We start from the raw sequence: 20726 nt of genomic DNA, 5'->3' as shown, positions 1-20726 counted from the left end.
GGAGAATTGCCACGTTCTTCCATGCCGGCTCACACTCCTTCTTGCCCAGGCTTTTGGATGCACTCGGCTGAAGGTAATCAAGGTTTCGGATTTGGTGGGAAAGATGTGCTCCTTGTGCTGTGCCACATTAGCTGGAGAAACCCCAAACCCAGCAGTGGCTCAGTTCCTTCCCTCCCACCCTGGAGAAAGGACTTTCCTGCTGCCACAGCCCACACCCAGATGAATGCCAGGAAACAAAATCCCACAAGGACCTCCCAGCATGAGGGACCTGTGCTAAAAAAGTCACCTTCAAAGCAGCAGGGAAAGAAGTAGTGAGTATCTCTAAATCTCAGGCAGGAGACAAGTTGCATTTATTAATTAAGCAATGAGGATCGATGCTGAGACATTTCCTGTGGATTAATGATGGGCTGGGAGGAGCTGATGGCCTGAGGTGCAGCTAAGGACCATTAACACCAACTGGTCATGAATCCCCGGGAAATGCTCCATGCCAAGGTCATTAAGTGCCTGCATATATTTATGGGGAATAATAACAACAGTAATATTTGTACAGGCTCTCTCTCCACTGCCCGGTCTCACTGGCGTCATGCCAAGGGCTGCTGCGAGCATTGGGGCATCCCAGCCAGAAGCCCTCTGTCCTAAGCTCAGCTGAGGTGGAGAATGTTCTGGGGTGTCTGTCCTGGGGCACTGGGCACCACTTCACCCCACCAGGACTAAGGGTACATTGGAATGAGGAGGTGCAGGGCAGCCCTCCCTGTTACCAGGTACTGTGTGAAGCTCTTGCTCCAGCCCAGGTTCTGGGAGATGCTGTGATACTGTCTCGTATCCCACTGACCTCCTACGGACACTGCAGAGCTTAATTAGCTGCTTCCCTAATGGCTTGGAGAGGAGGTCTGTCCCTGTGCCTTGTGAAACAAGGGGCCATCGTGTGGGGCCATGCAGCAAAGAGGCAGGAGAGATCTGGCACCAGGGCCCCTCCTCCATATTTCCATTGCCACAACCCTGGCTCAGTCAGGAGGAGTGCTCAGCCCTCCCAGCCCTGATCCCCTGGGCTCGGGGATAATGTGCTCCCCGACTTCTCCATTGCTGCACTATAGAGCAAGACATTCATCCTGACTTCTCCACCACTGCACTACAGAGCAACATGTTCATCCTGACTGCATTCATCTCCAGCAACACCCACTGCCCTCCAGCCTTTCCACCACTGGCCTCAGCACCAAGGCACATCCCAGCACGGAGCCAGCGTCCAGGACACCAGTACCTACAGAGCTACTTCTCTCCATCCCTCCAGCTGGCCATAACCCCAGGAAATGGTATCACTGAAAATTGGTGACAATGAGGGGTCAGGGCTGTGCAGCACAGCAGCTGTGCCCCCCCTCCCAGGAGACGGCATCCATCAACCACCGGCACATTCACCCTTCTCCTGACCTGGAGATGGCCATTCCCAGGCTGGGCCTGAGCCCAGGCAACCTGCTTGTCAGCTTCAGAGTCAGGCAGGAGTGGGAGGCAGGGGGAGAGTGAGAGGCAGCAGGGAAACAGAGGAGTCAGGACTGGAGGTCAGGCTGGAGGTGCTCTGGGTCAGCCCAGGGTACTTTTCTCCAAACAGAGACATGGTGGGTGATTTCGAGGTGTGCCATGTTGGGGCTGCCTTTGTTCCTCTGTGGGCAAATTTATAAATCATGAGTCAAAAAGGCATTTGATTCATTTAAACAGAAAGGACGTGATCAGGACTGTGAGACTTCAGAGAAGATCAAAGGTTTAAAAATGGTCCCCAGGAGAAATAAGAATTATTTAGGCAGGAAATAATGAGATGAAATTAAGAGGGTATTTAGGCTGCACATGAGGAAGAAGAAAGGAAGCAAAGTGAAGCCCCTCTTCCCAGCACAGCACTGCATGGGCAGCAGGGGCTTCCTGGAGCGCAGCCAAAGACCAGGAGCATCCCACCAGCATCCCCCTGCCTGGCAGGAGAGGCAGGATGTGAGCCCCTGCCCTGGCCATGCATCAGCCACCCACCACTGCCGGCAGCTCACGCACCTTAAGCTCCACAGATCCCCCAGTCACAGATCAACACTCTTTCCCCATGACACTGCCACCACGGGATGGTTCCAGGCCTCCAAAGGAAAGGAAACCTGTCATCTTCCCTTGGCAGGGAAAATCCTGCCCAACAGCCTTTCCACTCCGTGTCCCTGCCTTTGCAGGGGTCCATGCCAAGGTCTGAAAGGACCTTGTGGGAGATGGTTGGGACAGGGGACTCCCAGCCTGAGAAACAACAAAAGGCATGAGGGGGAAGGGAGAAAAGGGCAGAAAACAGAGAACAAAGTGCCTAGGGGCAGTGTAAAGGCTCCTTCAAGTCCCTACTTCCAAGGACATCATGTCCCCCATGGAGAATGTCTCGCAAAGACCCCTGTCCCCTCCGGCACAGGCAGCACCTCCTCCCGCTCGGCCGCAGCCGCCGTTGCAGGATCGCATCCCGCAGCACTCACAGCTTGCTCCGTCTCTCACTACCCTCCCTCGGAGCCACGAACAAAGACGGGAGCGGCGCGGCAGAACGGCCGGACCAGCTGGGGAGGGTTTAACCATCGTGGCCCATATGTGCTGAAATACCCAGACATATTGGGGTTGTGTTTAAAGGAACAGTCCCAGCTTTCTCGCAGAAAGCCGTCGCTTTTCCAAAGCGAGCGTTAAGTTTTACCTTGGGCCTTTGCAAAAAAGGCTGGGTGGGCTTTTAGCAAAATCTCAAAAAGATAAAACATTTAAAGCAAGAAGTATATAAGCAAGGTTTTTGAATACTTAATATCTGACAAAAATATTTTTTCCATTTTCCCAGCCAAGCCCGAAGTAGGGAAATCAACCGGAGAAAGCATCTCCTTATTTTATCAGCCCCATGCTGTGCAGAGGCATCTCCACTATGCAGTAACTTACAGTGGCTGAAGCACAGCTTGGATTGGAGCTGAGAGCTTGTCTTGGACCGACCATGGACAACTTCTCTGGCTCAGCCCTTCCTCCAAGGAAGTTCACATAAAAGCTGCAGCTACACTTGATTAATTCCAGGCATTTGGTAACTGGAGACAAACCTCTGCAATGCAAGAGGAACTTAACGTTCCCTCCCAATGTGTGAATCAGAGCCACCACTTCAGTGCATGCTGCTTATTTTGTGTAACAAACACAGCTCCTTTGTGTAAGGTGTAGTATTAGACACAGGTACAAAATGAGGCATGAATGATAATGCAACATCACCTGGCACAACCACAACACAGCACGGACTGGGAATGAACAGAAAAACACAAAGGTGTGCAGAAAGGTTGTATTTCCCGGTGTTAATAGTAAATGCAGTGGTCTAAGAAGGTAAAAGAGTGGACAGCAGATACCTTGGAGGAAAAGCAGAAGTATTTTGGACTGAAAGAGGAGAGGGGGATCAGGTGCATAGGCTGGGGGCTGTGCCAGGCTGCCATCCCCCAGGCAGCTCCTTGGCTCTGCTCTCTACCCCACAGGGGAGCACCCCAGCAGAGCCCCTGAAGCTTTCACTCCTCAACGGGTGTTCCTGTGTGCTTAGGGAACCCCCTTGGGCACCCGTGAGAGTCCTGTGACAAAAACAAACAGCTGTTTATTTGAAAAGAGGTTCAATTTAATGAGCCAGGGCTATGATACAACACTTAGGGGACATGGAAAGCAAACACCCATCCTCCTTGACAAATAGCAGCCACAACCCAGATATGTTCTCTCAGTTTTAGGACATACTCTTTGTCTTCCCAAGCAGCATTTCAAGGGTTAAGGACAGGGTAGGTAATGCAGGCTGTGTCAGGGCAGGAGCTCAGCCTGCTAAGTCCTCACTAGGCATCACTATCTACCCTTATGGACAGTTTTTCCATATATGGTTGGAAAGGTTGTTTTCAGAGAAAATCAGTGCCACCTTCTCTGTATTAGTGTATGAGGCACAGAGAGGTTGAAGTGACTTGCCTGACATCACCCAGCACACGACAGAACCAAAATGAAGCCCACAGACTCCAGACTGCCAGGCCAGTGCTCTGCTGTTCCCTTGGCCAGGCAGTCTTCTCCCTGAGGTTTAAATCTCTCCTCTGGACACTTAAGAGGGCACAATACCACTGCAGAATAACATGGATTGCAAAGCAAGTCCCTGGTCCCCATTTTAGAGCAGACCTGCATGTAGATGGTTTTAGTACCCCCTTAGGAGATCTCTCTCTTAAAACTGTGCTTGAAGATTTCCATTAAAATTACCACACTGTTCCCTCAGGTGTGGGTGGCACACCTTGTAGCAGCCACTCTGGAATGGCATGCAGTCCTTAAAACACTCCATAGTGAGACTCATACTGGAGACAAATAGTTGATCAAAAGGCCTATGAAGATGTATGTCCAAGGAACTCAGTCCACTGAGCTGACCCATTTTGTGCAATGTCTGCAGAGAAACAAGGACGTCCAAGGCTCGGCCTAAGGTTCCTCAGGTCAGGAATATCCAGCTAAAAGACAAAACAGGAATTTTCTTCAATTCCTGCAGCTTTCAAGTATCTAGTCATATCTTCATTGAATGCAGAAGAGCCACAGATTAATACAAATGGCCTTCTTCGACAGGAATTTATTATTGTCTTCATCAAGTCTTCATTGAGACGACCAGTATATGTGTTTTCTTGATAGCTCCAAGGAAGTTTTTCCAGTGAAGTTTCCTGAAAAGGCAAAAGGGTTGCCGTGTGTCATGTTAAAAAGGACAGCTGATTGCTTACAGCCAAATCTCTCTCCTCCCCTCAGAGTACAGCACAGGATGCTTTCACCCTTGTGACACCATGTGGGTAGCACTGACCCTTCCTGAGAGCTGCATTCATCTTCCAAAGCCCAGATGAAATCTCTCCCTGCCATGGGACCTGGCCACTTGCTCAGGTTGGACTGAACAAAACCAGAGTGTAACTATCACTAATAAATGCTACAGAACCTTCTCCCTAGAGAACCACCTCCCAGTGCACCTTTCTTATTCCCAAATCCTAGATCCCAAGCCTATTTCTCTCTATTGCCTCTCCCATTCCCCAATCTCTTTCAGTCCCATCACCCCTGACCAAAACTGAAAGAATCTAGCTCTGCTCCAAACACAGCTCTGATCCCATGAGAAGTGTTTAGGTCCCGTGGCATTAAAGCCAGTGGGGACTCCCCCACTGCTATTAATCAGGAGGTGCTCAGATGTGGTGGTGACAGGCAGCAGAGTGAAATACAGACACAGACAGATATATAATCCCAAGAGGGAGGATGCACGAGCCAGTCTTGGACTACCACAAGCCTGCTAAGAGAAGAGGAGAAAGGGAGAGATGCATACACAGTGCAGACAGTGTTGACAGGGGTCAGGTGGGTTTCTTGCCCTGTGCTGATTGAATTTCAAGACCTCCACATGCTCGAGACAGCACTCAAGAGTTTAAATACCCTGAAAAGGGTATTTAAGCCGTGTCACCAGAGACAATTATGGTTATGCTCCTACAGAGCAGCTGAGGGGGTGTCCAAGTCACCAGTACTTTTCCCTCTACCAAATCTCAACTTGCCGAGGCCACATGTGGAACAGAATGTAAGAGGCAGTTCCACTGTGAGAGATACAAAAAATGATTCATCCGAGAAACTAAAAATGCACTGGGATTCGTTCCCTTAGCATAAATAATTCTTTCTATATCCTCCCTGCAATGAATCCTTATTTCTGACAGAAATAATTTTTAACCATCAAATCCATGCAGAACACAGGCAACTTTGGGACCAAATGGAAATGAAAAGACTGCTCAAAACTAAGACCACTGAGAGGTATGCCCTCATCCCATGAACGTGGCAGAAAAGTAATTTTACAGAGGGGTAAACAACTTTTAGAAGTTTAAAAATGGGTCAGCAAGAAAAAATAATTGCTGGGAAGTTGGTGGTAGCATACCAGAAAAAGAGAGCTCTGGTCATAAGCAATGAATGGAGGATAAGGACGGATTAAGGCACTGGTATTAGGAAAGAAAAAAATAGTTTATTTGCTGTTTAGATGCAGCAACAACTGTTTGAAGTGGGGGGAATAATCAACGGTGACTATAAAACAGCAAAACAACAGAATAGCTCCCAAGAGAGGGACAAGCAACAATGGCCACCTCCCTGAAATTCTCCAGACTAGTAACACTGTAAACACACTAGCAGGTTTAACCACAGCAGCCACCAGATCACAAAGTAGCCTGGATGACTTAGAAAGAATTAAGATCGTGCTCACAGAGAAGTGGAGGAGGCAGAGGCTCACCCAGCACACAGAACCCTCGAAGGAACGTGCTTCATGCCCATTTATTTACCTGGCTTAGGATATAAAATATTCTGATGTTCCAGTATCGAGCCAAATCCTGCAGAAGAGGTTTCAAATAAATTTTGTCAAAAGTAGGGAAGCAGCCAACAAGAGTTACAAAGGTTTCATCCTCTTCGTTATCTGTTATGGACTGGAGGATGGGAAGCATTGGTGCAAGGCCGGTGCCAGAAGCCAGCATGAGGAGTTCTCCATACTAACAACAGAACAGAGAATTTGGAATGAGCTGTGGTGGCTGGAAATCGATGTGCTTATGGTCAAGTCCTCCTTGCTGCCACGCTGGTAAAGGGTCCCTTGAGAGACAACACATCAGAAGGTCATGCACTGGTAAATTCAAATCTCAGAATGTATTTTTCTGTAAAGGATTACAGATAGCACTTCCAGGGTTTATATCTCAAATTTAGTGAAGCTGGATTTTACCCAAATATAATAATTTATCCTAACTCTAGCCTTGATTTCAAACAACTTCTGTTTCAGTTTCAATTCTGCAGTACACTCTGCCGACCTACTGTGTGTTTTCTCCCACTGGAAATGCTCCCTGTGTTTGTCTTGGATGCTGCAAAGTACAATCCTGAAGGACCTCTGGAAGAAACAGGTTCTTCTCCATCCTGATCCACATGTCTTCCTGGTGCATTATCTCAATTTTCTCAGAGCTACCAGCAGCACATAGAGCTTTCCATCTCCAAGGGGGAACATTCACTCTACTTGGAATAGGGATGTTCAGGCAGTAAGGTGTTGTGTATAGCAGGACAGAAGGTTCCCAGCACTTTCCCAAGCTGCCAGCCAATGTGCACCAGTGCTAGAACTGGGACCTAAACCCCTCAGAGGCTGCTTGTGCTCTGTTTTGACTTGGCATTTTATTGTGAATTGATCTGATCTGCCTGAATTGGAGTCCTGTTCTACTGGCAGCAAGTACAGATAAAGAAAAATTTTACTATAAAACTAATACTCAGAACCTGTGTTATAATTCCTAAATAATAAACAGTTTTTCACAGCAAGTTGTTTTAAAGATTGCTCAGGTGCTTTGCAAACTGCATGTACACAGATCACACACCACAGCATCACAGAATATGCTGAGTTGGAAGGGACCCACCAGGATCCTCAAAGTCCAACTCCTGGTCATGCACAGAAGACCACTTCTAGGCAAGATTGCTATGTTCTGTCCCAAATGATTATCTGGAAGCTTTTAAAAAGAGAAGGGAACAGTGACCTAAACCAGCAAGGAGAGTATTTCAGGAAGCAGGACACAATTGATATGCATAGAGCTCAGCTACTCAGATTTTACAGCCTTACTTTTGTTGGGGTGGGGGGGGTGCGGGTGGGGAAAGGAAGCCAAAAAACCCATAAAGCTTTGGGATCTTAATGACCAGTGTTTCAGTTTTGCTCCTCATTTGAAAGGTCAGAATTAAGTAACCACATTAGTATGTGTGAGAAGTCTCCCCCTGAAACAGGATCTGCCTTTCTTTGCAGCCAGCCTGGTATCGGCAGGTGGGATCAGCGTTTGTGGAGTGGCTGAGTGACCTGACACCTCACTGGAGCTGCTGCAGTTCAGGGAATACCCGAGAGAGAGAGAAGAAGATTAACACCTCCCCTTTGCTCACCCAAGAGAGAAGAAGATTAACACCTTCCCTTCTCTTATGCTCAGTGACAAAATAGCGATGTGGGTCAAACCAGGCAAAAACAGATCCACAGTCATTGCTGGTGGAAAGTAAGTTCCCTTTGTCAAGCACGTCAGGAACTTCTAATGCAAATGATGAACACAGAGGCTTGATAATATTTTCCAGCCTCCCATCTACCTCCCTCTCCTCTTCCTCCTTAAATATTCTGCAGTTCAATAAGGTGTACAAGCTCCAACTGACTGCTAATGCTGTAGCACCGTACAGTAACCCAGGAAGTCCCTAAAATAATACTGAAAACAGCAATCAAATTGATGTCTTCCCTTTAGAGTACTGAACAAAGCTGGCTGCCACAAGGTGAAGCATCCTATGTCTCTTAGGGAACTAACCTTATTAGGTTGATATGGGAACCCTCCAAACGGCCCACGCCAAAAGACCATGTCTCCTTTTTTCCACGTTTTTATGTATTGTGACATCAGCCCAGCTTCATAGCACTAATAAAAAACATTGCACAAAAGAAAAGAATAATTATACTCAGTTGGAAAGTTTCCCAGCTTAAAGTCAATTATAAAGTTATCTACATTTAAACAAAAAGGGGACAAAAAAACATTTTGTGTGTTTAAAAAGAAAGATTTTTCTGTTTAAAAAATAACTCAGAGTTATACCCAAAACAAAGACATTTAAATTAAATCATATTGGACCCACTCCAGCCTGACTATAATGTAAACACAACCCCCTCTCATGCAGTCTGAATTTCCAAAACTGGAAAAAGCTTATCAGAGTTCTTGCTTACAAAGCACACAGAGAAGAGTGTCTTGAATGCAAAGCACAGTCCAGGCCTTCAAGTGTTCTCCAAATCCCAGGGTTTGGGGTCTGGAAATGCCCTCTGGGTACTGTTAGTTATATAAACACTGCATAGCTCTTGCTTTATTTCAGTCTCTCAGATGCTGTGCTGATATAATTAGTGACCCAAAGCCAGGTTTCTAATTTGTAAAACCCTTGTTTTCAGAACAGATCATCTGGATGCTAAGGGATGCCTCCACATTTTCAAAAGAATATGTTAATGTTGGCCTCGTGGAAGAAAAATATTAGCAAAAAAACCCGCCTTACTTTCTACCAGGCACAAACAATATTATCCAGGCTGTTGCCTGCAGGAATGCTGATCTCAATCCTGACTGATGAGAAAGGGTTGGTGCTTGCTAGAAACAGAGCAGGGAGGAGAGGCTGGAAAATAAAGGGCTCATCCAAGGCAACTTGTTGCTATTTGCCATATGTACATCCATGCCCTGTATGTATGACCACTTTATGATTAAATAGAACAAATGTGAGCAAAAGAGCAGCCATGGTCTGGGATGTGGCCGGAAAACAAGGACTGGTCCAAACAGCAAGAGCAGGAAAGCCCAAGAGCTGCGGCTCACAAGCGGTCTGGCGCAGAGGTGATGCCACAGATAAGCCTGGGGAAGGGCAACACAACCGAAGGTCAAAAGATGGGATTTGATATAAGCCTTTGATGACTCCAGCCTACACAAAAGCAGCGTATTTTGGGGTATTTTCTGCACACAAACTGGAGAGAAGCCCAGCTCCACACCCCAGTGCCTTGGCTGGCCACCAAGCTGCACTGCAGGCAAACAAAATTGGTGAACCACAAAGCAGCTCAGAAAGAGTGAGCATGTGCTTGTGCTTGCAAGCAGTGTTAGGTAATAAAGAACAGAGACGCTCCTCCCCTCCTAACACCTCACTTAAACCTGAAGAACTATTAGCACCAGTTGCTACAGTCAAAAGGTAAATCAAATACACATCCAGGCTCTGAGTTACTGTCAGAAACATTTTATGTTCAGAGGGCTCTGGGTAGGCACTAAGTCTCACACAAGGAGTGTGCAGTTGCATCAAAGGAGCATGTTTTATACCTCCCTTCTTCAAATACATATGGAAACTCAAGGCAAGGGTAGAAAAGTCAGTCCCAGTTACTGCCTATTCCCAAAGGACCGGGGTAATGGAAACTAAAACAATCCTCCTTTCACCAAAATTATTTCCAAAAAAATTGAAGTGAGAAGTGATTGAGTGGGTTTAAAACCCAATTTTTCTAAATAAAAAGAAAAAAAATAATTATCTCCTGAGGGAAAACTTCTACACCCAGTTTTACATGGAGAGAAACCCTAACATTATAAAATCACTCAAAAAGAGGGTTATGCTCTGTAAATGTCAACTCCCTCACTCTTAACTGTAGTATCACAAATGCAATGCTATAATAACAGGAGAGAGAAGTGTTTGAACAGTGCTTGGATTGCATAGTAATAATAATAATAATATAGTACTTTCCAAAATTGCCTGAATAGTGTGAAATATACCACAACCTACAGAGTGAGTTATAAAAATGGCTGCTTTACACTGGGTGTTACCAACCTCTTTTGTCACTGCCCGAGAATAACTATAGCTCCTTTTGGGATGAAAGGTTCTATATAAAGGAAAGGTATCATTACAATCATTACTATTATTATTGAAATGCAAAACCTGTGAGTAATGAGCCGCTATACATGAAATTTCACAGTCATCCTGTGAACGTATCCTATTAATGCAACTCAAATGTAATACTTCTCTCCCCTACCACTCACCAATTGCCACAAGAATGGGGAAATGACCCTCCCATAGGTGTCCTACAGAAGCTGTTCACTTCTCTAAAGACCACGGTTTGTATTTCAATGTACAATGCATAATAAACCCCAAAAAGATGAAATGCTGGAAGACAGGCAGAGGGCAAGTGGTCATCCTCTGCAAGCCACCTGGGATACCCAGCTCTCTGAATTTCACACCTGTACTGAAGTCTGTGTCTGCCCTGAGGAATCACTAGTGACATACAAATGCAGTACTGGAAAAATGTTCTTCCAGTCGATATTTGCCACACAAAGTAGTAATATGTGAGGGCCCTGCAGGCTTTATTCAAACCTCCTATAAAATAATTTTGAACTCAAGCAACACTTTGTGGTAACCTCCAGAAGGGCCAAGACACTTGTCCCAGTCAGGGCTCTGCCATCCCATCCACCCTGATAGATGCAGCCTGTGTCCATGGGACACCTTTCTGCCCATGGAGACCCTCTCACACTGCAGCTCTAGAGCCCTGCCCACACACCAGGAACAACTGCTCCCTGTTCCACTGTCTGTCCACATTTTTAACCAAACTGACATTTTTTTCTGTGGGGTGTTCTTGGAGTCAAATACAGTGGGAAGGATAAGGGCTGGGCAAACACTTCCCAAAGTCAGTGGTTCAACTGGGCTGACAACTGGGTGCGATTTCAAAGACAGACTGAAAAGGCAGAATGGGCACCTCTTTCCACCTTGTTGACTGCTAGGCACCCAAGAGGTTCTCCCAAGTGCTTAACAAGGCTTCTGCTGCAAAGCCCTTGTTTGTGTGTCACCTTTCTCTGCTTTCAGTTTTGTGGGAAAAACTGCAATTTTTATCAACAAAGCACAACCATTTCAAAACAAGACAGAAACAGTCCATGAGGGATTTGAGAGTCTCACTCCAAGTGCTGCCAGCGTGCTTGGTTCCTAAAGAAAACACAGTCCCCAGCACCTTAGACTCTACTCCATATTGTCCGGGCTTACTTACTTTAATTAGAACTTCAAAATAACCTTCTGCATTCCCAGGGCTGATCGGAGTATAGGCTCGCTGGACCTCCAAACCATTCACCACTCCCCTGAGAAGATAGAGGAACCCACTGTGACTTGGGCCATTGGGGATTACCAAACTCCTGCAGCTCTCTGGGGAGACAGGGCAGGCAGCAGGTCCTCTTCCCAGTGGCCAAGCCTGTGCACAGATGCAAAACACTTCCCTTCCACAGGTAAAAATCCAGGGGGAACATAGTAGCTTAAAGGCACCTTTTGTTTTCCCGGTGGTGGCCCCAACTGTACCACGTCCAGCTCTGGGACACACCCCTGGAAGGGTGTTTGAGCTGCTTTGTGAGAAATGGCTGAATGTGCAAGAGCGGCAAAGGGGGGAGAAAACACTTCCATGGTAGAGTCTGCTGCTCCTTTTGAGCTGGGGTCACTTTCTGTGTCCAGTCAGCATCTGGTAATTAAATAACAAAAACCAGGGCACAGCCTTGACCTGAGGTCTTGTCAATATAGACTGTATTTTCCTGTAAGTCTTATAGAATATATCCACCCTGCTCTTTACTACTGACCACGAGAATTGATTGAAGTAACCAAACCTTTTTCTCTGCTGCCTGATGAGACAGGGCTGGAAGGAGGAGCATGTGCTGGCAGCAGAAACCAGCTGCACACATCAGCTCTTAACCTACTAGTAACGTCAACAGAGGCAGATCAATGGCATCGTAACAGGACTTTTCCTATCTGGCAATGATCACCACAGATGGCTGAGAAACAGAAACTTTCCCCAAGTGGCCCCTTTCCGGCAAGCAATAAACTACACAGGAGGGTTGTTTTGCTCGAAGTCAGTCAGGCAATGCCTGGGCACTGGGATTACACCCTGGGTGCTGAAGTGCAGAGCTCTTGGGAAAGTGCAGCTCATTGTCTTCATTCCAACACGCTAGAGTAAATCATCTGTTGTAACATCTATTCTTTGAGTCTTTCTTTCTGCAAATGGATTTTCTTAATCACACCTAGTTCTTTCTGACCCACCGATGCAAGGATAATGCTGAAGAAAACTACAGCTTTGGAATGGCTTTTACCATGGAATTAGTGGAGCCAGCGAGCTCACGAGCTCTTTTCATCTGTGTCGTTGTGGAGGTACAGAAATCACGATTTGCCTGCTATGAAGCCTTTGTCTATTGACAAACCCCTACATATTAGGTTACATAATGCAGACTGTTTAACTAGCACAGAGAACAATACCTTAACACGATATGTTGTCCTAAACTCAATTGCAAGCTGCTGTTTCCCGGTAATTCAAATTTGTACTGGTAGGTGTCCTCTGTCAGCTGCTCCACCGAGCTCACGCTGAATGCAGTGAATGTATCTGGATTCAGCACTGAATTACTGCTCTGCAAGAACAACAATAAATAATTACTTGGTTAGATGGTGTCTTTTATGATTTCATTCTTCTCTGGAAGCAAACGTGCATGCTAATTTAGCAGGCGAGATACTCAGGACATGTATTAAACGCTGGGGCCCGGCGCAAATTCCAGCTCTCTGCTGATTCATTATCATGTTCTGCAGTGTGCACTTTGGGATCTTGCATTTCCCCACCACCACCACCTTCTTTTTAAATTATTTTTTTTTTTTTACACCTTACAGCAAGGTCATCCTATTATGACTCACTGCAATCATTTTCCCATGTCTAAAAACAAACAGAAATAATTCTGCTAAAAGCGCCAAGCACCGCTTTGGGGGCAACTTTGCAACCTACTGATGGCCACAGCAAACAGGAAATACTATCAGTTGTTTCAGCTGATCTTTTTTGCTTGACCCAGCATAGTTAATCTTATGTAAAAGGGCACTGACAAGCTTCAAATTACACTCTGAGGACAACTGCTCCACCACACACAATACAGCTTTTTTCAGCCTCAAAATATGAGCCTAAAAATCAGGAGAAGATGAAAAAGGTGGGGAAAACAGAGCTTCTCCGAGGAAACTCTGAGAGGAGAGCTGCAGATTCAGGGCTGTAATGCGACACCAGGGAGAACTTGACACTTGGAAAATCACATTACAGCAGGGAGAGAGCAGCCAAGGGGGAGGGTGAAGCAGAGTTTGGGGAATTGCATTTACAGCCATCTCTTAAGGCACCACTTGAACCTACTGCTGCATCCCTCGCCCATCACCACAACCTCAGACCCTAACAAGTACCATCAAAGCACAGGCTCCAGGATGTGATGGAGGTAAACCGACCTGCTCCCTCTTTTCTGTGAGAAGGCTTTTGTCTTGCTTTGCCTTGGCCCTCTCCCATTGTGCAAGCTCCTTCTCGTACACGTCATAGATGCAGGGTTTGCAGCCGCCGCCGCAGCACTGGGATGGAGAAGGTTCCCGGGGTCTGAGAGCCAGCCAGTCCTGCTCACTGCCACTCATTGCCTGCAAAACACAAGTCCTGCACCAAAAACAGCATGACAAAGAGCGGCATGTGCTCACCAGCCGGGCATTTTTAGAGAAGGACTGACAAAATCCCTCTTGAGTATTGTGCATGTGTATCTCAGGGAAAACTGAAAACCTGGAGCTGATCTGTGCCTGAAACACCCCATTTTTTTTTTTGAGTGCTCACTGCTTTTGCACTGTCCAGTGCAGGAATGCCAGACATCACAGCCAGCAGCCCAGACCCTTAGTCCAGCCTCAGGCCCACCTCCCCAGCCTGGCTGCCCAGCCAAAGCCACGCTCTTTAATCCTGCTTGCTCTGCCAGGGTGACTTCCTACAAAAGAGCAGCTTGGTCACCTGGAACAGAAACATCTTAAAAATCTGCAGCTGAGTCCAGGAAAACAGGTGACAAACCCAACCACCAAGACAATGGGTAACAAACCCAACCACCAGATGTGGCCTGAGTTGTGCAGCTTTGGAAGAGGGGGAAGGGCAGTGAGCTGAAAGTCAGGTTTAGAGCCAAGGGACTTGAGGCAAATGGGGCAAAGTCTCAGGAAAACAAACTCTTTGGTTATGGGCATTGAGTCTGCCTTTAAATGCAGACACATAGGGAAGGGCAGGAAGCACAAGAAGGCAGATTTTATCCCTTGCTCCCGGTGCTTCCAAGCGAGCTGTACACATCAAAGACTCCTCAAGCCAAAATCGCACTGCAGACCTCGCAGGGACCCTGCTATTTTTACACGCTGGCTGGGTTAACGCTGCTCCCAATGCATTTGTGTCCTTATCCTTTGAACGCAAGGAGGTCCACAGGAAATTAGGAAGCCACGGGTGACCAAGCCGAAGCAAGGGAACATTTAGCGCTTCGAGCAGCTTCACTGTCAAGGTCAATTAATTAACCTTCACCCCCGCAACACGAATACACTTATTTTAAGGATATGGAGGGAGAAGAGAGAACCAAAGGCGACTGGTCCGGCTGCCCACAGCGCCCGCTGGGGACCCCGAGCACACATGGGCTGTGAACGAGGGGTAACCCCGACCCGGCCGTGGGTGAACCCGGAACCCTCAAGTCTCCGGGCTGGGCAGATTTACAGAGTTTCGAGCACTTACTGTGCGGACCCGGGGCCTGGGACACACCGCCCCGGGGGCTCGCACACACCGCCCCGGGGGCACAGCGACCCCAGCACCTCCCACCCAGGGACGGTCTCTCAAGTGCCCCCCCGCCCTGCGGGCGAGAAGCCACCTCTCCTCTCCCCGCCCGCCTCCCCAGTTACCCACACGGCGCCTACCCTCCGCCCGCCAGGCAATTTGCCGACTCTCCCTTACGGCGGGGCGCGCCCGCCCGCCATTGGCCGCCGCCGCCGTCAGTCACCGGGGGAGGCGATGGGGGACAGTCCCTCTCCAAGATGGCGGCGGGCGGGCGCTGAGGCGGCGGAGGGAGGAGGAGGAGGAGGATGGCAGTGGCGATGGCGGCGGGGCCGGTGGCGCTGAGGCGGGCGGGGGCGGCGGCGCGGGGCCTCACCCGCGGCATCCTCACCCGCGCGGGGCGGCCCCGCCACCGCGGGCCGCTGCCGCGCACGCCCTGGACCACGCGCGGGCCTCCGCCGGAGGTGCTGGCGCGGGTGGTGGAGCGGCGGCCGGTTCGGAAGCAGGTGGAGCTGGACACCATCACGTGCGCGGGACGGCAGCACCACATACCCGGCCTGGCCTGGCCGCGCTTCCCGCCCTGGGACCGCGGCTGGCACGACCCCTGGCACTCGCCGGGGCCGCGCTACGAGGAGATGCCGCTGTACAAGGAGCGGGGGTGCTACGTCTGCCACCAGCGTGTCCGAATGCTGGAAGGTACCACACACCCGCTCTGCCCCCAGCGCTGCCCCCTCCACCAGCACTCACCCTGCTCTGCCTGCCCAGGCTTCTCCTCACACAGAGTGTAAACAGAACACGGGCTGTGAAGAGCCTGCCCAGCCTCATGAGCTGCCTGGCAGCCTCGGTAACATAGTGCAGAATCACAGAATGGTTTGGGTTGGATCATCCCTGTCACCTGTGACATACCGTGTTGGGTTGTGTTTGCAGGGGTGCGGCAGGCGCAGTGGCTCACCAAGACGAAGCTGGTGGAAGGTTTGCCTCTATCCGTGCAGAGCATCCTGGACAACCCGGCCCACGGGCTGCAGGAGCATGAGGAGCGGGTGAAGGACGCGATCTCACACGCGCGGTTCTGGGACACCAGAGAGGTTGCTCCCAAGAGGGACCGTTTCTGGTGAGTCTGCAGCTGTAGGGACAGTTTTTAACACTACAAGGAAAATTCGAACCGAACACAAATCTACTGTTGAGAGACTCACTTGCTGTGTGAAGTTGTCATCTTTAAAACAAGGCAACAACCAAAATGACCAATAAAACGCAATTTTGATGTTGACAGTAGCACTGACATAAACGCTCTGCTACATTAAAGCTGCTTTCAAGCCAAGGTCTCTGTTTCACCTTGAGATCTACTTCTAGCTGATGCAGAATATCAGTTTTTAAAATAATAATTGTAAGCATTACCTCTGCCAACTTGGAACAGGATTGGTGTGTGTGATATTAATCTGCAATCTCTGTTAACTGCTTGGAAACATTATGCTGTGATATGTTTTACATACAGTAATTTTACATCATTTCTGCCCCAGAAACGTTTGTCTGCCCTTATGATCCCATTTTTATATAACAGTTTTTTTCTCCTTTTAAAGCCCAGTGCTGTTTGAAGACTTGATACATTTATGCCGGTTAATGTCTGGGAAGTATCCTGCTCTGAGTAAAAGGATGTTGGCTAGAAACTACAGGATAGCAGCAACATGGGAAAGAGGTTAGTTGCTGCCATGGTGGAAGCATTTAGCTCTTTAAGATAAGAGGGGTAACAATGCTGCTGGCTTTAAGGATGAGGACTTGGAGCAAGTTAAACAATTTCTGGAACCCTGCAGGTAATTCTTCCCTTTTTGAAAAGTGCTGTCAGCATGGGCAGCCTTGGATGATGGCTGAGGACATTACTATGTGTTAGACAATATTGACAGTATGATGGGAGAAGAGAACCAGGGCCTTGGACCTGATTGTTTGTGTGTTTGTGTCTCTCTCTGTTGTTTTTCTAAGTATGTTTGGTTAAGAACTTAATACCAGCAATTAGCATTGGTATATTAGGAGAAGAACCTACATCTGGGCTGCTATTTAAGATGGGTGTGGAGGTGAGGGGGAGAGGGTGAGCCTTGCAGAACAGACTTGTAAAAGGAAATGTACGTGTTTCCCTAATCTGATTTCACCAGTGTTTGAATGTAATCTAATTTCCCTCCCCAGAATCCGTTCTCCTTCAGGTCCGTGGCCTGAATGGAATACTCATGAACTCTATGGCCCCAATACCACCAGTAGCCTCCAAGGAGGAGATCCTAGCCACCAAAGAACATGTTCTGGAGACCTTCCATCCCATCTTGCCTACAATTGATCTTCAGGAGGTGAATGTGTACAAAGAGCTCAATGACACAGGTAAATCCAGCTGTTGATAATAATATTGTCAGTGTTTGGGTTAACCTAGAGCCCTTGTCCTTCTGTGAGGCAGCTGAGAGGGGGAATGTGTGGGAATGAGGGGACAGAGGAGCTGGGTAAAGGAGTGCAGTGCAAGTGCTCCAGACCTGTGGACTAAGCAGGACAATGGAGAAGAACTTAAACCCCAGCAAATTGCTTTACCAGTTCCTGAAGATAAAGGGAGAGAACATTGGTTGTGTAGTGTCTTACTGAGCAATTTCTGACATGACTATCTGCTGTTTAGGTTTCAGAGATGGTTATCCCTACTCTCATCCTCACACTCTGTTCTTCCTGGAGTCAGCCATCATTTGCCCTGACAGGTTCAGACCAGAGCAGCTCCGTGCTAAAATGCTGATGTTTGCTTTTGGCAACGCGCTGGCCAAGGCCAAGGCGCTGTATGGGGTATGTATGGCAGGCTGCTGCTGGGCCTTTGTTCTCCCTCTAGTGCTGCAGCAAGTGGAGAGAGTCCTGAAATTCCCTTGCCATGGCATGCTACAGTACTTCTCACATCCAGACTTCCCCATCCAAAGGTCTAACCCCAACCTTCAGGTTACTGATGTCTCCTGATCCAGAAATCCTCCGCTCAGCAACAAGTGTGTTCGTGATGTAACACGCACTGGGGTGGTAATGGGCAGGAACTAGGGAGTAAGTTCAGCTGTAAAACTCTGACCCATCCCACAGCTCAGTATTTAAATTGACACTTCATTGCTGGCTGAAGGAGGAATTTTAATTAAAATACAAAATCTACATTCAAAACTTGTTTGACTAGAGTAATTTTCTGGGCAAGGTAACAATACATTTATTAAAATCTTGGCTTTAAACCAACTCTAAGATGCAGAATCAGCAAGTACTCATACAGTTTCTGTAGTAACTGGCTTTTAAAACATTCTCCCCCACCCCCTCTTCTTTTCCTAGAATGATCCCAAGGTTTTGGAGCAGCCAATAGTGGTGCAAAGCATTGGCACAGATGGCCAGCTCTTCCAGTTCATGGTGTTCCAGTTAAATACAACAGACCTTGTCTCTAACGACGGCATAAAAAATCTAGTGTGGATTGACTCTGATCAGAAACTGTATGAAACAGCCCAGTGTGTTCCAAAAATCAAGAAGAGAGTTATAGTGGTAAGCAAACCTTTGGAAGTGATCCTGGAAATCCTGCCCTTTCACCTTGGCAGGGGGTTTGAGGGCTGATGCAGAGCTGCAGCAGGTTTTAAACCAGCTGAAGGGACCTGACGTGGGCACTGGCCTAGTTGTTCCCTAAGCAGGTGTTCCTGAGGGGAACGGTTCCTGAGTGTTTGTAGTGCTGATGTGCCACATGCCAAGCTTAATATGAACTCCTGTGTACAGATATCCCTGTCTGTAATCCACCATCTCATAATATGCTTGTTTAAAACCAGCTCTGATGAAGGAAGTGCTTACATGCTACTGTCAGCCTTGCTGTAAACAGAGCACGGGGGCTGTCAGCACTGGTTATACTGGGAGGGCATCTCACTGATGGTCAGAGGGATTCGGCTCTCTGAGATTGACACCAGTGGAGGTACCCCCACACAAACCCCTCTGGGGAAGAGAGCACAATTTAGAAGCTACCACGCCTGAAAGTCTTATTCAAGCATGTTTAAAGCCGTTGTTTGTCTACATTAATCACTTCACTGCAAACTGAGCATCCGTGTCTTTTTCTCTGCAGAAGCCCGTTGGAATTCATGGCTTTCAGCCAGACACATTCAAGAAGTTTCTGGCACTGTATCTGCATGGAACTGTGTGAAATTCAGCTCAAATGAAAATACTTCACCAACTGTACCTGCTGCTTCTCTTTGCCAGAACCATCACATAATTAAAGAAAGGTGGATTAATTTACTTTTAAAAATAAATTATATCGTTACTGAAAGTAAAATATTTTTTTTTAAACTAAATAGTGCATGAAGAAACTCTTTCATTTTAGGGGCTCACCTCTGAATTTGGGTTAGAGAAGCCATCAAATGCATCTTCCTGTACTCTTCCTCCATTGCCTGGAAAGAACATAAGCCAGTCATTATTCCTCTGCGCAGGCTCTGCTCTCAGTGAGCTTCTGCACAGAGCCAGACTCAAACCTATTCCTGAGGTTGCTTTGAGTCCCTCTGAATGCAGAAGAGACTTACAAAGCTTCAAGGGGGGAGCCTGAGACATGAGCCTTTTTCATTCTGCCTGCCTTTGACTTTGTTTTACTCCTGGCTGCTGCGGGATGCGTCGTGCTGCCCTGTGCTTAGTTCCCAAAGCACTTAATCGGAGAGATTGCTTTGTTGGATCTGTAGAACTGCAGTTCTTTTATCCCCCCAGTCCTGGATGAAGAGACCTCTGCATTTGGGGGGAAAGTGGTGTAGAATGTAGCATGAAACTTTGGTGCCTGTAGCTGGTATTTGCTGCTAAAAATACAAAGGAAGAATTTCTTCCTGCCACACAGAGTTAACTGAGCAGGAAGCATATTCTTTTTAACATGGGGGGATTAGTGTGGGTTTTGTAAAATGAAAGCTAAATTAGCTGCAGCCAAATGTAGAATGTTTTGCAGTTCTGATACCCTCCAGCACATGGGAAAGAAGAGGACAGCCTGTGCTATTTTAAGGTGTGGAAGAGCATATTTCCAAGAAATTCATCTCTCTTCAGTGTCTTTTGTCAGAGGCTGGTCTTGCTTTGTGGTCTCTGACCACCTGGATGAGCACCCCAGTTGTGTGTTCCAGTCCATCAGGCAGCTCCACTCTGCAGGTTTCAGCCAACATCCACCAGTCACATTTGAGAACAACAGTTGCACCCTGTAAATTGGGTTGCGGGAGCTGTACATTAAATTAACAAATCCCTCAATAGTTAGGAGAAATGCTTGAAAGAGAAATAATCTAGTAAGAGTTGCACTGATCTGAATCATGTTAATCCTGCCTGCTCAAGGGATGCCTAGTTCAGCTCATCAGTGTAAATCTGCTGAGGTCTGTGGTTTGCATCCTGGTATTTGGGAATATATTTTAGTACACCCGTGCTCTGTGGAGCCTGTAGGTGTTTGTTTCTCGGGCTGTTGGTTCCCTGCTGTGTCACATGGACCCTGCTTGACATCCCTTTGCTCTTCCGGCTTCGGATCATTACCCGTCCTAGGGAGGAAGCCCTGTAGGGCAGCCAGCTGCCTGTTCGCATTCCTGAGCAGAGAGGTTCCCTGAGGAAGCCTGCTGGAAAAACATCTGTGGTGGGGAGGGGGCTTGGAGAGGTGAAACACCTCCCTTGC

At 47.7% G+C, this 20726-nt stretch overlaps 2 protein-coding genes across 10 annotated transcripts; one reads left to right on the top strand and one right to left on the bottom strand.

Annotated features, from left to right (window-relative positions):
- Nucleotides 1-3600: 3600 nt before the first annotated feature.
- LOC135419075 (NADH-cytochrome b5 reductase-like) lies at nucleotides 3601-15548 on the bottom strand. Of its 9 annotated transcripts, none has more exons than XM_064665172.1 (8): nucleotides 15221-15548; nucleotides 13726-13947; nucleotides 12775-12923; nucleotides 11531-11618; nucleotides 8313-8417; nucleotides 8104-8205; nucleotides 6300-6503; nucleotides 3601-4676 (listed from the first exon to the last, which is right to left on the bottom strand). In XM_064665172.1, exons 2-8 carry the CDS (start codon nucleotides 13942-13944, stop codon nucleotides 4473-4475), a joined length of 1071 nt encoding a protein of 356 aa, XP_064521242.1. In that variant the 5' UTR covers nucleotides 13945-13947; nucleotides 15221-15548; the 3' UTR covers nucleotides 3601-4472. The 9 variants fall into 9 exon arrangements, with proteins under 9 accessions (XP_064521242.1, XP_064521239.1, XP_064521240.1 ...); XM_064665169.1 differs by having other exon boundaries at nucleotides 15232-15548; XM_064665170.1 differs by lacking the exon at nucleotides 15221-15548 and adding an exon at nucleotides 15053-15212.
- On the top strand, nucleotides 15382-19395 carry MRPL37 (mitochondrial ribosomal protein L37). Its single transcript, XM_064665165.1, has 7 exons — nucleotides 15382-15784; nucleotides 16016-16199; nucleotides 16666-16781; nucleotides 17264-17449; nucleotides 17733-17890; nucleotides 18404-18607; nucleotides 19170-19395. Exons 1-7 carry the CDS (start codon nucleotides 15397-15399, stop codon nucleotides 19245-19247), a joined length of 1314 nt encoding a protein of 437 aa, XP_064521235.1. The 5' UTR covers nucleotides 15382-15396; the 3' UTR covers nucleotides 19248-19395.
- Nucleotides 19396-20726: the final 1331 nt, after the last annotated feature.

Source organism: Pseudopipra pipra, chromosome 9, assembly GCF_036250125.1.
Source record: "Pseudopipra pipra isolate bDixPip1 chromosome 9, bDixPip1.hap1, whole genome shotgun sequence".
Lineage (NCBI taxonomy): Eukaryota > Metazoa > Chordata > Aves > Passeriformes > Pipridae > Pseudopipra > Pseudopipra pipra.
The sequence above is the reverse complement of the archived record's forward strand: the minus strand, read 5'-3'. Positions and strand labels throughout refer to the sequence as shown.

Coding starts and splice junctions, on each gene's coding strand:
- LOC135419075 (XM_064665166.1), bottom strand. CDS start 14,058: ATGCACAATACTCAAGAGGGATTTTGTCAGTCCTTCTCTAAAAATGCC. Junction 8,418..11,530: donor ATTTTGAAGTTCTAATTAAA/GTAAGTAAGCCC, acceptor GTTTTTTATTAG/TGCTATGAAGCTGGGCTGAT. Junction 4,677..6,299: donor TATTTTATATCCTAAGCCAG/GTAAATAAATGG, acceptor TTGCCTTTTCAG/GAAACTTCACTGGAAAAACT.
- MRPL37 (XM_064665165.1), top strand. CDS start 15,397: ATGGCAGTGGCGATGGCGGCGGGGCCGGTGGCGCTGAGGCGGGCGGGG. Junction 16,782..17,263: donor AGCAGCAACATGGGAAAGAG/GTTAGTTGCTGC, acceptor TTCCCTCCCCAG/AATCCGTTCTCCTTCAGGTC. Junction 17,891..18,403: donor AGGCCAAGGCGCTGTATGGG/GTATGTATGGCA, acceptor TTCTTTTCCTAG/AATGATCCCAAGGTTTTGGA.